Source organism: Anarrhichthys ocellatus, unplaced genomic scaffold (genome assembly GCF_004355925.1).
Source record: "Anarrhichthys ocellatus isolate YVR2014 unplaced genomic scaffold, GSC_Weel_1.0 scaffold48, whole genome shotgun sequence".
In the NCBI taxonomy this organism is placed as follows: Eukaryota; Metazoa; Chordata; class Actinopteri; order Perciformes; family Anarhichadidae; genus Anarrhichthys; species Anarrhichthys ocellatus.
In genome coordinates, this window is record NW_022280078.1 from 2,305,211 (window position 1) to 2,323,180 (window position 17,970).

The following is a 17,970-nucleotide window of genomic DNA, read 5'->3' on the forward strand; positions in this document are numbered from 1 at the left end:
CAGCTCCTGTCGTTTTCTCTTCCCTCCGCTCGCTCCGGCTCTCCAGGGTTTTTATTAGCGAGCACACTGCGCTCTTTTATTCGGCAGGAAGTGCGTCTCTCCTCGGGCCTGGCGCGCAGAGCTCCGCTCCCAAACGGCCCTTGTCCGTCCAGACTGTGTTCATTTCGAGGGCGCAGTGAGCGCGTAGAGCCTGAATCTGCTCTGGTCCTGATGATAGTCGTTATGGGGGTTTGTTTGCGCTGATACAGTGAAAACACCATTTTACAGATGCTATTTAAACCTCCAGGTGTGTATTCTTTCTCAACACATTTTTGCTTCAATTTGTGAATTGTGAATTCCACTTAATTCGAGAGTATATCTTTAAACTGCTGTGAGGGGATAACCACGTGAGCCTTACTAATCCTTACAGAGTTTCATCGGTCGTTTGCAAAAATAAGTCCGTGACTGTAATTATAAATGTAGTAATTTCCTCACGTAGTATCGAATTATTATAATGCACATATATACTTTATAATAACATGCGTCGTGTTGAATAGCCCGTCTTGGGCCCAACATTACGCAAAATTTCAGCTAGCGAGATTTGGGGGAATTTACGAGTAGTGGAAGATTTATTCAGATCTTTATTAATTTAGCGCGAGTAAATATCGAAAATATGAATCTGTAAAGTATTGCACGCTGTCAGAAAAATGGTGGATTGAAAATGACAGTATTAAAACACAATAAAACAGCAGAAAGTATAAATACTTTAGGAAAGTAGCTCAAATTGTCCTAAATGAACTTATTTACCACTGGTTATATTTTTGAGCGGTTTGACATTCAACTTGTGCGGAGGCCTGCGGGTCTCAGTGAGCGGCCCGGGTGTAGGGCGGGATCGCCTCTGTCTGTCTCTGGGACAACACCTACGGGACATTTAAATGTCTCGCTGTGATCGTCCTGGACTCTGGATTGGAAACAGATGTGGCTCTGAGCTTGTTTGGGCGCCTGAAACCGCGCTGAGAGCAGAAAACACACAGAGAGCCCGGAGCCTCTCGCAGGTGCACCGCGTAGCGCTCAACAACAATTAGGCGAGCCTTGTGATCCGGCTCACTGTTGGCACTCAAAGAAAGCAAAGCTCGCCGGGATTTTTGGACCACGAATGTACAGCAATAAAAAGAACATGTCATGCAGCTAAACAAACACTTTAAGGGGATGAAACGATTCGAACGGTCAATTTAAGCTCATGATTCCATGAGTCCTTAAGATAAGAATATTATGTATTTCATGTCAAATGTAATGCACAATGAGTAGCTCTACTTTAGGGGAAATATCTCAAATCAAGCCAGGGAGAAGTTGATGTTGTATTAACTGCTTGTGAGCACATTTTGACAGACTTGTTTAATGTAAAGCACATCTTTTGATTCATTGTCATAAAAACATATTCTCAGGAAACTAAATTCGAATTATATTGTAATGAAATATTAACGTAGGCTACTATGGTTGTTTAGGCCTGCTGGATAGCAAAATCTATGTTTTAATCATTTCATATAAGAGGCTAAATATCATGCTTCCTTCAAAATATCAGCCTTTTTTTCCTCCTTTTTCAGCTGGTGGTTATGTGCTAGAAAACCAGTGTAATTGGGACCGAATAATTAAGAGAAATCTGACTCTTCCATTGTTGATGTTAACGCTCTTCTACTCGAGAGAGACGTGTTGTCACAAAATGTAAAGAAGTAAAAGCTCAATAGATGTCACAACGCGGACAATGATTCAGGCTGTAAAATGTTGGAATAGGTGAAAATACAAATAACGTTTTCTTTAAAAAAAAATGAATCAATCAGATATCAGCAGTGACGCATGAAACAAATCATCATGCAATTCATCAGAGGACATACATTTAATATTTTGTTTCACCTTGCTTGTGTTAAACACGCACACACACATGCACACTTCAGACTGAAGAGTGAGAGAGTCTTATAATTAGGCCTTCATATATTAGTTTTAAGTTGCCACAAATTGTCTGCACTTAAAGTTAAACGCCTTTAGTGTGTAATCCAATATTCTGTTTATACTATTTGAATGTCCTTTTTGTAAGGTTTTGATATCAAATACATATTTGTTGCTAATTTAAATAAGTGTTGCAGGACCTCAAACCCCAGATTACATTTAATATCCGGGGATTTTCCTCCGATTTTGGACGTAAACCATGAACGCCGATTTTTTTAAATATATTTTGCTTCAGCTGCAAAAATATGCTAAAAGTGAAATAGAACACTTTAATAATGTGGCTTTTATATATAAAAATAATCAGCGATGCTTTAGTGAAAAAAGAAGCTTCTTAAGAATACAAACTGCGCAAGAAAATAGTTCCGCCTCAGTGAATCAATCCACTGTAAATTCGTTGGTATCTGACAAACGTTTACTACATGAGATGTGAGCTATCGGGTTCTCACTAAAACGCAACAGTACATTGCACTGATTATTCTTTGCAAATGCTCATCATAGTGTGAGCACTGCAGGCACCTACACACCTGTGATCCCCTGAGGCGATGTATATTTGAAATAGATGGGAAGTAATGAACATAAAAATACCTCCAACACAACACGGATCTTTTTGAATGCGCTTATCGGTGCGCCCGTTTGCGGGTAATGGCAGCGTTTCCTGTCCTCTCCTCCTCTGGGAGTCTTTTCATTTGAACGCTGCAGAACCTGTAAACTGCCACAACAATACACGAGCCCTCCAGCTCCGGTCTGCGGTCCACAGTCCCAGTGAAGGTGCTTTTAGATAAGGCCGTGACAGGCTTCACTGCAGGCTTCTCGCCGTCCTTTCCTAAAGTGCATTGTTGACATCCTCTCTATTGACCCGCATCACCTCCTCCTGTCTTGTCCTTACAATGAAAAATGATTCTCAGCCGTGACAGGCTTTTCCTTCATTGACCCCTGAGTGCCGCATCAATCCCACAGATGTCTGTTTAAAAGCAATAATCTAGTTTTTATTATTATTGTTAGGCAGCTTTATGTGCATATGTTGTGGTTTTAAACATCATTTTGCAGTTAAACCCCTGCGGAAGGTGCAGTGGCAGTGGTGCGCATTGTTTACGTTCTCTTTTATGGGCTTGACTCATCTGACGGGTGGCCCTGGGGAGCGTTTGTGCGCTGGAATTTTTAGTTTTACTGACTCATTAAAATCTCATCAACACAGGCTTGAAATTGACAATCACGTGTAAGCGTTCACCGCCTGCTCCGCCTTGCAAGGACACACACGCACACACGTACACGCAGACACACACACAGACAGGCAGACAGACAGCCTGAAGGCCACTGAATCAAAACACACATGAGGAGGCGCAGGAGCTCAAACAAACACAAAACTAAATTATTATTATAATACACATGAATCATAATTGTTGCTATTGTTAACAATTATGAATCATGTGTATTATAATAATAATAAAAACTCGTAATAATGATATATCATTATTATTACGAGTGTTATTATTATTGCTGATTTGAATGTTGTCCGAATAATTGTATTTATAATAGATTATATATATTTCACTATTACGTTCTATTAAATGGTTCACAATGATCACTTTTTCTGATTATTTTGTATCTAAAAAAATACAACGTGTCGAATTTATAGTAATCTTAATACGAATAGGTAATAACTCGACATGCACGCTGCCATTGATCTTCCTGCACGTAGGCTAAAAACAATGGCGTAATGATCTTCATTGGAATCTGGGTCTCTTTTTTTGGTGTGGGGGGGCTCACGTCATCAGGGAATCACATAAATAAATAAACATCTGACAGCAGCAATGCTTCAGTCAGTCATAACAGGTCAGTGCTGCTGTAATTCTTTATCCTTCATACACGAAGCAGGCTGAACCAGCCAGACCGTCCCCATCATGCATCTGCAGGACCTGTGGGGTCTGCTCGTGCAGCAAAATGTCCCCTGAAGACATCCAAAACAAATGCAGCTGTAGTTGTTGGTTGTTTTTTTTTGCATCTAAAACCTCCCATCATTCACAAACAGCAGTCAGACGGAAACCTGCTCGGTTTGCAATGACTGATTTGTTTCGCTCACAAGGCCTTTAGTAGAGTTCAAACCGCACTGCTGAACTGCTGCCACACGTGAGTTTATTTACCGCTGCATTTACACTTATGCATGTCAAATATCTTCAATCTGCAGGTCTAGGTTTTTATACTGAAAGTCAAAATGAACATGAATCCGTTTCACCTCTTTGATATATGAGGTAACCTCTGGACGGTTACATTTGGCCTCTGCTGCGCCAAGTAGGGCCGCAGACCCCCTGATAACTTTTAGTAAAATATTCCTTCTTGAACCAAACAAGTCCTATGAGATTTACTTACTGTTTAGTTCGTTTTTTTTCTTTCATTAATTAAAATAATCCAAATAATGCACTGAGAAACTCAAATGCACGCATCTGCTAAAACGGCAATAAAAATATAGGCTACACACTCCTTCGTTATTTACTAAAAAAAAGAGTGTTTCTCACTGGCCTCTATTTTTAGCAAGTTCAAAATAACGTCAAATGTTTTATACCCCTAACACATTTTGCCTTCTATCTGGTTATCCATATTTTAATAAAATAAAATAAAATAAAAACTCCTTCCCCACTGCTAATAAATCAGTCAAATTAAGATCAAATACGGCACTTTATTAAACAAACAAAATGTAATGCCTTCAAAATAGATTTTAACAAATAAGACAAAATGAATAAAATAAGTCAGTACAGACTATAAAGCCCCCCCTCTATTTCTATACAAGAACTGGGACACATGAAGCAATAAGAAAACTGGAAAAACTTAAAGTGTTTGGTCCTCAATATCCAACCACTCCCCTTTTTCTAAAAAATAAATTACTATATTAGGTTATAATTTACAGTATATGGTCATAAAAGCTGGTATTTGAGCCATCTTTATAAACAATTCTCAAAGTTAGAGGGAAGAAAACTTACGTGTTTTCGGTGTTACACACGTCTCGACAAAAAAAAAAGTCTCTGAATCTCTTATGTCCATTCGGAATGAGAGCAAACGACCAAAAGTACAAAACAAAATGTAAAACATATATTAGAGTTATTAATTTATAAGACAACACTTTGGCTTTCAGAACTTGCTGCAGTCATAAACAAAAGCTCCTGAGGTGCGGTAGATGGACTGGCCGGATGGGAAAGCCATCTGACAGCTATTATTCCCGTTGACCGGGGAGCCGTTCAGCCCGATCCGCTGGGACTCGAACATCTCCCGCACGGAGTGGAAGTTCTGCTGCTGCGCCGGATAACCCGGGCTCAAGTGGCTCAGGTCCCCGTACCAGGACGCGAGCCGTCCCTGGTGCGCGTGGTGGCCGTCCTGGCCCGCCTGGCTCAGGTTGCTGTGTCCGAGAGGGGACGAGGTGGACGTGGTGATGCAATAGTCGGGCAGAGCCTCCTCCACCGTGGTGGACGGCGCCAGGTGGCCGCCGGAGGACCGGTCCCCCGCGTACAGGCTCATGGCTTGCATGTTGCAGTGATAGGTCGCGTTGGAGTTGGAGGAGATGGCGTTCTGGCTGCAGGTCGTCGTGCTGTATGCGGATGTTTGATTCGGGGAGTAGTTGAGCGACATGGAAGGGGCGATACCTGTCCGAGAGGAGGCGATGAGTGGCGGGGACAGCTCGGCCTGCGGAGACCCCCGCAGGCTGGTCATGATGTTATCCACGCTGAAGCCCTGCGCCGGGACCTGGCCGTGGTGTTGGTGGTGCTCGGCTCCATCCATGCTGAGTGACCGGGTGGAGGGCACGCTGTGCGGGCTGCCAGTTGACATGCTGCTGCTGCTGCTGTCGGGGCTCTCGGTCTTGGGCACGGCGCTCAGGGCCGGGGAAGCGGCCTGCGGTGGCGTTGAGGTCCCGTTCTCCGTCTTTATATCCTGGATCCGCACCGGATGAGAGCCCTGCACCAACGGGTCCTGCTCACTGCCCGGGGTGCGAGACGAGGGGTCCTTGCCCTCCCTGTCCCGGTCGTCCTTGTCCTTCTGCACGTCCTTCTTTTTGAACCTCCTCCGGCGCCGTAGGAAGCTGCCGTTCTCAAACATGTTGTAGGAGTCCGGGTCAAGAGTCCAGTAGCTGCCCTTACCGGGCTTCTTATCGTCCCGGGGCACTTTGACAAAGCACTCGTTGAGAGACAGATTGTGCCTTATGCTGTTCTGCCAGCCCTGCTTGTTGTCCCGGTAGAACGGGAACCTCTCCATGATAAACTGATAAATCCCATTCAGGGTGATCTTTTTCTCCGGTGAATTCTGGATGGCCATGGTGATGAGAGCAATGTAGCTGTAGGGAGGTTTGACCATGTCCTTCGGCTGGTGCTGAGGGGTGTACGGTCCGTACGCCCGGGCCATGCTGGCCGGGTACTGGTCGTGGGCCGCATGGGAGTACATGCTCATGGGCGCAGGCATCCCGGTGTATCCACCGCCGGCCCGGTAGTAGCTCTGGTCGCTGCTGATGTACGGTACAACTCCCAAAGAGTTGGGGCTGGAGACGGAGTAGCGCGCCTGCATCCTGCGCAATGCGTAAAACCTCCCCAAACTGCGTCCCCTCCAGAAGCTCTCGCAACTTCGCCGTGTGCTCCGATTCTGTTACTGGTTTCTCTTCTTTCTGTATCGTCTGGAAGTCCTTTTTTTAAGCCACAGCTCGCCACGGTGAACCGGACAGAGCGCACACTGCCGCAGTGAACATTTGGGAAACCGAGAAGGCTAAAAGTAAGACTGGAGGAGCGTGAGTCCACACGGATAGGAACTTTTTTTTACCCTTAACATTTTTTCCTCCCTTTTGGCTACTCGAGCTGCTCCTCCCCGAAAGTGTGCTCCATCATCCAATTGGAGGACGAAATGAAGCTGTGGAAAAGCTGTATGGGCGACAAAAGTTACTACACCCGCCTCCCCCTCCTCCTCCCCCTCCCTCCCTCCTCCCCCCTCTCCTCATAACTCCATGGAGTTATTAAAATGCTGTTAAGGGTGTGCCTAAAATACTGAGAAAAAACACTTAATTACTCAATTTGTGAGACATTTATTATTTTGTATTAATGTATCATATTGTTAGTCATAAAATAACTTCTCATTAGTCTATTCTTGAAACGAGGATATTTAGTTTAGTGTGGGGTTACAAGCCTTAAAACGTCTGACCGAATCGGTGTACCCTCCTCGTCATCTCCCAAATATCACAACTCGTAACGTAAAAGTGGAAATGAAAAGGCAGCTCCCAAAATTCACAAAAACGGCCACCCACAAGTATATTCTGTTATAGCTGTCTCATGTCAGTCGTGTAGGCCCGGGAATACTCGGCCTTCTCCTAAATGAACGGTTTAACATATTTTTCGATACCTTAACCCGTAATTAGACCAAAGGGATTGCGGATTACGAATGCAAAGTGAGCTACTACTCATCAGGCTGCAGTCTGCGAGGAACTCGCATCAGCTGCTGTCGAGCCTCTGAATAAACAGACGGACATGAAAGAGTGCGGGAGCCTCCCGACAGCGTCGGTGGGCGGTGTGTGGAAACTAATTAAAGGTTAAATGAACATCATTTGGTCGGGATGGGTGAGAAAAGGTCCCCTGGGTGCGAGCGGCTGCTGAGACTAAGGTGGGATTTTTCTTCTGTTTTTTTTTAAAGATAAAGACCTTCCAAATGTCATTCACACTGAACGGCTGTTAACAGAGCCATCGAGACCCCCCGTGGCTTCTAGAAAGTTATGTTCCGTCGTGTTGATTGCAAAGCCTCAAAACAACATCGGTGTGTTCGCAGCCATGATGGAAACAATCGTTTAAAAACATGAGGAAGATGGAGGCAATTAAGGGAAGGGTGTAGTTATTCTGTCTTTTTTTAACATGACAGAGAATATACATTTATTTTATTTTATTAGTATCAAACTGACAAAATGTGTATGAAAACAACAGGATGAAATAATAACCACTATTTAATGATTGTATTTAAATCTCCTTTTTCTTTATTAGATTTGTTTGTTCACCGCTTTAACACTCCTGTATTCAAGATTAATGTATTTCTAAAAGTATTTCAATTTGATTAATTCAGTATTATTATGACTAGGCTATCATTTGTTGAGAAACCCTGTCTTCATATTTGTTTTTGAATATACTTATGTGTCTAAAAACCTATGAGAAAAAGAAAGAAGTACCTGTTTTAATTGATCATATAAAATGATTGTAAAAGTATGAATCAGAACAACATGTAACGTGTGAGTTTTATTTGCAACATTTAAGCCAAGGTTGTTCTGTTTCATCATGGTGTCATATCAACTAGTCTATTAAACGGCAGCCAGAGAGTGACAACTCCAACATGACATGTTTATCAAACTTCATAAAACTGTCCTGTCTCTCATTGAAGTTTATGGATTTCAACAACATGTAAATACGTTTATAAAATGCACCTGCATATTCTTTAAATTCTGCAAATATATTTACATTTAAAACTTTTAAATATTTCCAGAATTGATTTATTGACGGAAGTAATTCTGGTAAAGCTGTGAAGTTAACATAAAGCTCGACTGTGCATTTGTTGGAGAGAAGTTCAAACTTTGCCTTTTAACGTAACATATTTTTGGGCGAATAAAACCCTGCAGTTCATTGTTAACATGCACGAGAGCCAATGGAAATAACAATAATATTAATTTTAAAAAAGACCGGCCTAATGCAATAAAAGAGGTACATGTCAGCTTCTTTATCTCATCTGTATCCTGGAGATTTACCAGATTGACTAAGAGAACATCTCTTTCAGAATTAGTATTTATTTAAGAGAGGAGGAAATAAAAACAAACAAACAAACAACAAACTCTGATACAACAGTGATAATCTGTGAGAAGCGGTACTTTCTCACTTGCTTGTTTCCATGCTGCTCTCTGTTCTGTGATTTGCATGTGTTGTCAGGCCTCTCGTGACGAAGCAAATGCAGAGCGAACCGTCACCCGTGAGGTCCGGCCGGTGAGTCCTCTGAACCGGCGACGACTGACCAGTGACCCCTGTCGACAGCATCTTGTCGGTGTGTGTGGAGGGAGAACTGGCCCTTCAGGGAACTGAACCAGCGACCCGCAGGTGGGTGTATGAGACTGTAGCTGTGGTTGAATGTGTCCATATCTGCAGCACGGATCCCTCCTTCTGTCACTATACTGAGATTCCAAGATAATATCTTGCACCAAATACAAAAAGCACATCGAATGCAGACGTCCTTATATGTAAATATTATGAGAAAATTACAGTGGTGTTCATTTGTTATAAATGAACGGTTAGGAGAACTCAATTGGATTTTTACTACATAGGTTTTAAGCAGAAACTCCTGCTGAGAAGAAGCTGAAGGTTTTCTTCATGTAGGCCTACGACACACTCATGCCCCCCAGTGGTCGGTCCCTAGAAGTGCATGATGGATGGACGTTGTAGGATCTTTTACTTTAGTAGGCCTTGGCTAAAAGTAGAAATAGCACAATGTAGAACTACTCTGCTACAAAGCCCTGCATTCAAAATGCTTAAAGGTTCTTAATATTCAAAGCATTAATAACTATTTGCTATGTAAAGATAGAGTGGAGTAATAACTGAGCAGAGAATGAAGTCGCTCTCCCTGTGTGTGTGTGTGTGTGTGTGTGTGTGTGTGTGTGTGTGTGTTGTTGTTGTTGTTGTAATCCAATCTTCCCCTTTCTCTGTTTAGATAGCCGAGCTGGCAGCTTTCGTGCATGTTAGTGCATGTGAGCCCCACTGGCTAGCTCATGCTCTTCACTGCTCCCTGACCAACAGAGGAGGCATCGCAGAAGAATAGAGCCTAGCCTGCGGTTCCCTCCCAAGTAAAAACTGTTAGCTCTGTCTGTTTGTGTTGTTTGCACTGTTCACGCTGTTAGCACCGTTAGCACCGTTAGCCGTGAGCCTCCTGCTCAACAATCCCCATGTTGAGAGCCGTGTGGAGGCAATAGATGTGCTCAGAATCTAGAATTTAGCACCTTTGAGTGAAAGTAGAGAACTATTAGCATCAAAATGTAGCCTGCTTAATTAAAGTACCAAAATTAAAAATAGTAATCATACAGAACGCCCCATTTCAAAATGATATATAGCGTAATATATTATAGCCTGATATTGAATTATAATTATCATTGTAATAATGTGTTCATGACTTTAATGTTGCAGATGAAGGTGGAGCTCACATTAATGACTTTACGTAATATTAGTTCACTGTTGGGTAGTTTAGGCTAATTCTTGTGAATTTTCACACAAGTTTATCTTATCCTGATAGAGTTAATAAATAAATGTAGTTTCCGGTCTTCTTACATTCTCCAGGGAGGAACTTTTGAACATCCAACAATTAACTTGACATGTTTTCTCAACGCCTTTCATCTCAACTTAACAGTCCGGTAAAGCTGATTCTGATCCTGAAGTAGAAAGTACGACATTTGTCTCTGAGATGTAGAGTAGTGGAGTAGAAATAGCAAAAAAATGTAAATACTGAGGCAAAGTACCTGATGACTCTGATGCAACTGGTTGTTAATCAGGAAAGACAAAGAGAGCAAATATAGGATCTGTGCAATAAACCATTAAATGTTCCCCAACATGTTGATGAAGCATACTTTTCTTCCTTTCTGCTCCCATCCACAGGGAAATGCTGCTTCAATTTCTGTCTGTCTGTTATTGTAAGTAATGTAACATCGGCTTTATTTCTGGTTTCTAGGTATCATCAACACCACCATCATCACTGGATGAACATGTTGCCACCAGCCTCACCAGCTTGTAAGTCATTTCAGTACACAAACTGGCATTAAGTAGTAACATAGCCCCCTCTGCTGCTACATTGATGCACATGCAATAACAAGGAGGTAAAGAAAGGAAACCTTTGTTTTAAAAGCTCATTTTAGTTCAATAAGGTCCACAATTCCATAAGGAATGTCCATAAAAAAAATAAGTGTATTTAAATTCTGTATTTTTACTGACCTCACATCAGTTTGTGGTCTTTTTCTATGAATTCTTACTCCTGAGGGATCGAGAACAGAATTGTTTTGCAGGCACTTCAGTGTGTCATCGACAGTGTTTATATTAAGTGCCTAATTAAACACAGACAGATTTCCAAAATATTCCAGGACCTCAAAGTCATGCGCTCAAAGAGCACATTGGAATTGGTTTTCAAATAAATAGCTGCCAATCATCCATGTGCAAAACATTAATCTTGCTCCGGCTGTGACTGGTTTGAAGAGGGTGAAGCTGCTCTCAAGGCCACAAAGCTCCTCACAGTGTGGCAGTTCCCCCCCCCCCCTTTTTTTTTAACCCCTAAACTCAACATTTAAGACCAGTTGGACAAATGTGCAGAGCTTCTCTGAAAATCCAAATAAGGTCATGGGAAATGACTGCAGAAAACTTTTCCTTCAGATTGAGCTGTTTCTGATTTAGCTGCACTGATGAGTGGCATACTTTTCCTCACACTATGACACACAAGCAGTCTTATCCATCTTTATTTGCACGCCATTTCAGATTAAATCAAGACTAGCATAGAAACTGACCAGAAGAAAAAAATTGAATTGTGTCTCAGTTTATGTTCAATAAACCTTTGGAACTTCACACTATATTTGTCCATGCAGCAACAGAGAAAAAGCCTGAATAGCAAGTTTTCCATTCAGTCATTAGACAATTTAATAATCTGTACAGGTTTACTTACCGAAAATGTTTGACTTTAGTGTAAAAAAAACAATTTGTGTCAGCAAGTCTCGCAGGATTTTGTAACATGTAAATAAAGTTTTTCATATTTCCTATGTAGAAAAAAAACATAAAAACCTTCAAATTATTAGATAATGAACAATGTCTCTAAAATGCTACTGGGCATTCACACACGGTAAGCAAACGCTTAATTACCGGGATATCCATTTTATTAGTTGTTACTAGAAATGTGCTGTATTAACAACAAGCTGTACCACAGTTTATTAGTTAAATGCTGCAGTATCACCTGGGGGGATTTATTAGCATCTGAAGCAGCTTAAGACCTTTTATTTATTTTTTACATCACGTCATGTCAGTGATTAGGTGGGCTGGTAGGCAAGTGGCCATTTCTACCCATGAATATCTGTTAAGGTGAGATATCTCCAATATAACCATTCCTTTCTAATTCCACAAGAAGTGACTGTAGCAGACTATCAGTCTTCATTGCCCAGTTCATCTGTATTGTCATTTGACTCAATCTGCTGAGACAATTTTCTGAATTCTCCAGGATTCTTGAAAGTTTCCATCTTATTTTTGCAGATTAAAATATGGAAAGGTCTTTTCTTATACCAGTTTCCAGATATGTAAAGATCCAAGTTTTACTGAGCATATTTTCCAGATCAGCTCAATGTCTGTGAACTGGAAAAGGAGATGCTTCAGTATTAGCTATAGCGACTAGAAAAAAAGCTATGAGTGCTCTAGAGAGAGACGGGGAACCATCGTAATCATACAACAAGGAGCTGTGGATAAGGAGCTTCTTCTTAATACCTGAGGAAGCTTTAAAAAAAAAAAAAAAGTCAACCCGGTGGCACTGAAGGCTCTAAAGAAGCGGAAGAAAAGCAGGATCCAGGTTAGCCTGACTAACAGCAATAGATGCGTACAGTCAGGTCAGGTTAAACATCTGCAGAACCAGAGCCAGCTGATGGACACTACTGGTCCCACCAGCTAACATCTCAGATTCTCAGAAGTTACCACCAGGCATAGCTACGGTTCTTACCAGTTACCAGCTCCAATTGGTGGAACCAGCACCAGCTAAAATTCACCAGCTTGTAGGATTTCAAAGTGCTTTACGCTACATATTAACATTCATCCATTCATACACTGATGGCAGAGGCTGCCATACATAGTGCCAACCTGCCCATCAGAATCTAATCTAAATACACAAACGCACCACTCGCACACCAATTCGGGACACAGGACAAGGACACCGGGGGACAGGAGAAGCAGGGGATCGAGTGCTCTACCTCCTCAGCAGGAACCATTCTCCAGTGACCCTGTAGGCATGCTCTGAAGGTCCTTAACAAATACCAAAATTTATTATGTCCTACTTTGTACCTGGAAGATTTGTCAAAACTGGGCCCACATTACTATTAATGCACTTGCAAAATATTTGCACTTGTTGAAAGTGGCAGTAATAAGCTTGCTGATGTGATGGGGCCGGCTGAGCCTGGGGACTGAATAGGGAGCTGGGGAGAAGGCAGTGAGGTCTGGGAGGAGACACACAGACAGACACACAGACAGACAGACATACAGACTAGTACCGCATGGACTACTAGGGGCTGACAGGCCTGCTGTAACCGCTGCAGGTATAATTGTACTTGGTTGAAGTGTGGAGGTGCTGGTGAGGGGGAGCTGCCTGTGCGGTGGGACAGATGCATGAGAGGCTGGCTGAAAGGCAGCAGGTGCTCAAAGTTACTCCAGAGCAGCTGCAGGAAGAGCAGTGACACCTGCAGGAGACGGCGTATGCTTTTACTTCATCTGACTGCTGGACTGAAGGCCTGCAATTTGGGAAGGAAGCCCAGTCTGTGCAGGGCCAGTCTGAACGTGAACATGTCCAATGTGTCTTCTTCACCTCCTGCACAGACTGGCCCTACTTCTTCTGATGCTTTATTAGTGCTCTCCCCTCATCTTGGCTGTCTGTGCGGTGAGCCGCTGCTCTCTGAAGAGGATTTTTGGAGGTATAGCCGTGGACTCCACAGGCCTCTCAAACGGAACCCTTTTCTTCATGTGAAGGCAGGAGAACGCATATCTCTCCAGATTGCACAGTTGAAAGGCTTTAGCATCTCAAAGTCAATTTGGATCTCCTGCAGGGTTTGAGTTTTTGAGTGAAGGCTCCCTGGACTGGATGATATGCACTACACGGCCAAGCTTGTCCCCAGGAAGCTTGTTGATGTCCAAGAGGCCTCTTTCTCCTCGTTCCTTTCCCCCTGTAGCTGATGACTCAGGCGGCCCCCAGATCTGGGAACCGGCGGCTGGTTGGAGCGCATCCCTTCCTATTTATTGAGTTTCTTCTTGGGTACAACCTCTTTGTTGTTATTGTTACTGGTCTTGGTCTTCTTAGAGAGCTGTGGAACAGGTGCCGTATCTCATCTACAAGGCCAGACATGCCTAACTTTTCTTTTTTCTTCTTCTTCTCTTTTTTCTCTGGTTTGCTTGCTAGTGGTTGGGACCAGGCATCCAGCTGCTCGTTGACAGCTTTAAACCGTTCCTGTGTCACTGCCAAGCTCTGAGCTCTCTCTCCTCTTCAGAGTCAACCCTTCCACATGGTTGCCCCCTCTTAGCTGATAAGTCGACTCAACGGTTGTTTTATTTGGCTACAATTTCTTGAGTCAATAGTCATTTTTTAATGCTTTTTTCATGCTGACTGACTTATATCTAAGGAACGTATGAACACATCTCTGGTAAACACAAGATTTAAATGGTGCTTTTGTTTGATTCTTTGTGGAGAAACTCAGTTTGACAAATCAACAAAATCATACATATTCATAAATCAACCTCACTGAAAGGGTAAACCGAAACTTGAAGGCCATGATTGAATCATAAGTGAAGGATCAACATCATCAAAGTCGGGACAAGTACTTACCCGAGTTCTTGTTTTGCCCTCCACATAGCTGTTCATGAGTCTTAAGGAGCGACACCTGCATAACTTAATGTTATCCGGACACCGCAGGGCACAGTGGACGCCGAGCTGGACCCCTAGTTTTGTATGCCGGATGAACCATCCTATCGTAAAATGGCCCAAATAACAAATCTGCAGCAATTTAAAGAACCCACAGATGGCCAAGACCCGACAGACACACAATTCTGACCGATACAGGAAAAAAGCAACCGTTTGCGGAAAAGAACAGAGACTGGGTGAAATATCGACCATATTCCAAAGTGGAAAAGTCCTTCTCTGCCAAAATCGCTCCACGTTGGAGAGGGCCCTACAGGGTGGTGCGACAAATCAATCCGCTAAACTATGAGATTGTTCTGGAAGATTTAGACACTTGATCACTTCAGCATGTTTCTGTATTGTTGCCATATATTGAAGGTGAGTAGTGATAGGCGGCCTTGGTTCTGAAACAATGAAGGAACTATACAGCATGTTGAACCACATCAAATAATAGACTTCTACAAATGGTGTGGAAGAAATTATCATTATTTCAAACTTCCAAACTATCTTTAACTCAGCAAAGAATAGTTTGACAACTACCATAACCCAAATTATTCAATTATCTATAATCACTACAGTATGCAGAGCATGAAGAGGAATTGTGTTGGGTAATAACACTAATAACAGTTAGTTAACAAAGGCGTGACATGAAACACCTGCACAGCTCTTTGTCAAACCGTGCATGATGGTAGTTCAGTGCAGTCATGGTAATTAACCACACCCTTTCCCATAAACTCCCTTTTGCATTGTGTTAAATACTTTAAAAATGGTTACTAACAAAAACGCTCTGATTTAGGAGCAATTAAGCCGAGCTATCGAAGCTTACTGTTCTCTACCTGATTGGTGGAACAAACGTTAATCAAAGAAACAACCAATCAGAGCCATAGAACATAAAACAGTCCTGTCTTCTCATTCAGTCACCTTTTCTTACAATACCAAAATTGTCTTTTCATTTATTGTTCATGTGTCATGAGCTTCACAGCTTCATAGGGCTTCAAACTCTTATTCTTGTTCCCGAGGGAGCAACGAGAAGGCAGAATCGGTCCAGTAAGTATTTTTAAAAGGTTAGCCTCAAACAGTGAGGGATTCCACACATACAGTAACAAGATGCATTTTATTCAGTGATACAACAGCCTGGGTCACATTTGTAACTGAGCACAATTTGCAAAAAGCTGTGGACCATGACTGTGTCTGAGTGGAATCAACCAGGTGGGTTTTGCCCAGCTTGTGGTCCATATTAAAGAAACAGTGACCCTTTGAGCAGTACATTTGTTTGGCATCTAACCGAGAGTTAAAGTGAGACATCACTTGTGTTTGTCCAGTAGACCACAAAGAAGCCGGGGACTTGTTTATCCTCGTTTAGCTAAAAAACTGAAGGCTGGGAATGTAGTCAGCTTAAGTCATAATATGATATGATATGATATTATACACATATACTGTATATTAAATTGAATGGGATTCAGCAGGTGAACTTCATCATTGGCTGAGACAGAGGTCACATTTGATTTTGTTTGTGCTTTCTCAGAGTACTGTTAATTTAACTTGGCCAATGCATCTGTGTCTCTGCTTTGTGCCTCCCTCGTAATATCCTCCTGCTGCACAAACATCATCTCTGTGTGATGAAGTCAGCCACTAGATGGCGCTGTACTCCACCATATTGAAAGTTCAGCACACCTTACAAATCTTCTCATGGAAAATCCAGCAGCTGCAAGGCCACTTTGTGTGACTTTTCATCATGGAGGGTTGCATTGAGGTAATTAGAAGGGACTTTTGTTGTCTAGTCGAAGACATTTTTCTTTTTGATATGTGACTGTTCTTTCTTCTCTCTGTTACCAATCCCACAGGACATTTGTTGGACCGCAAAGTGTTGAAAACCCACTGTGTTTTTCTGCCTGATTGTGGATCTGAAGCTTGCTTATAAGCAGATATGAAGACAATGTATAATTTGCTGCCAGATCTTTTCTTGTTCTCTGCATCATTGGACCACATGAGGATTTGTCCACATGTGGCTTGTTGGGCAGTTCAAATTTGGAAATATAACTTGTGAAAGCATGACTTTCTCACATGGTTCTCATTTGTAATCCCTTAGACATTTTAAAACTGGTTGAATTTAGTTTATTCAACTAGACAATTACTCTTAAGTTACATGACAAAAGATACTCACAAAGTCCTTTGCTCCAGAAAAAACCCATGATGCGCTTTAACACGACAAATAAACACTGAGGTAACAGATATTAAACATCCTGGCAAAAACATCTTCTGAGACGCTGCATTCAAGACACAGATAGTGACTCAACGGGGCATTTTAAGGAACTGTGATTATGTCAGGGGGGCCTTGTAAGGAGCTGCCACTGCCAAATCTCTATCTGCATATTTTAGTCATGGGGGATGCTACGTTTGAGTCATGACCAAAAGCCATCTAGACAAAACCTAGAGGAGCAGCACAAGTGCAGTCTGCTTTCTGTTTGTGTGACGAGGCAGCTCTCTGCGAGTCCGATCTGTTTACTGCACTCTAAAAATACCAAGTTGTTGCATTTCCATAGACGTCGTGTCTTTGTTTATATGGCGTCTTGAAATTTTTGGCAGCCCCGGACGTCCACATGGAAAGGAGCAGCCTCAGGAGGCGAAAAGACTTTCAGCTGTTTTAGACATGCTGGTGGTGGCTGTGAAACATGTAAAATGTGGAAATATTCAAACGGGGAATGATCAGATTTTCTAAGAAGTCACTTATTCCTTTTACATTGTAGTCTTACTTTCAAAGGATGTCAATCTGTTGAGCCCCACACCTCAAGTCAGCAGTCTGCAAGCTTTAATGCTCAGCCTGTGTAGTTTTTTTTATCTATATTGCTTTAAAGTAATCGTGTTTCCAAATACCTCTACTTATCAACAGGGGTGGAGTAGTTAGTACATTTACTCAAGCAGGTAATATTTTGAGCTGCACATTCTTTACTTGAGTATTTCTATGTTATACTACTTTATAACTCAACTCCTCTTCATTGATTTGACAGCTGTAGCTACTTTGGAGATATAAATGACAAGATAACCCGATTCATTGCTTGAAACTGCCCAACATGACATACAATCGACTCCACTTTGACTTCACACATTCAAAGTCTTTTTGCATTTTAATAAAAAGGTAGTGACAATCCATTAGTATAAAAATATATAATCACAGGGGCCATTCTGATGTATGAAAAAAGTATAGTTTGCTGTAATACCTTTGTAATTTCACTAAAGAAACTATTTAAATGTGGCACTTTTACTTGTAGTGGAGATACAGAAATAAAACTTGAAGCTTTATGTTTATACAGTGGCATCGCTATACATTTA

General features: G+C 42.1%; 1 protein-coding gene across 1 annotated transcript; it reads right to left on the reverse strand.

The window, feature by feature from the left end:
• Positions 1–4,099: 4,099 nt before the first annotated feature.
• LOC116395672 (forkhead box C1-A) lies at positions 4,100–6,819 on the reverse strand. The gene has a single exon (XM_031869732.1). The coding sequence runs from the start codon at positions 6,526–6,528 to the stop codon at positions 5,107–5,109; it is 1,422 nt and encodes a 473-aa protein (XP_031725592.1). The 5' UTR covers positions 6,529–6,819; the 3' UTR covers positions 4,100–5,106.
• Positions 6,820–17,970: the final 11,151 nt, after the last annotated feature.

What these genes read in the sequence shown, in the direction of transcription:
- LOC116395672 (XM_031869732.1), bottom strand. Translation starts at nt 6,528, where the DNA reads ATGCAGGCGCGCTACTCCGTCTCCAGCCCCAACTCTTTGGGAGTTGTA.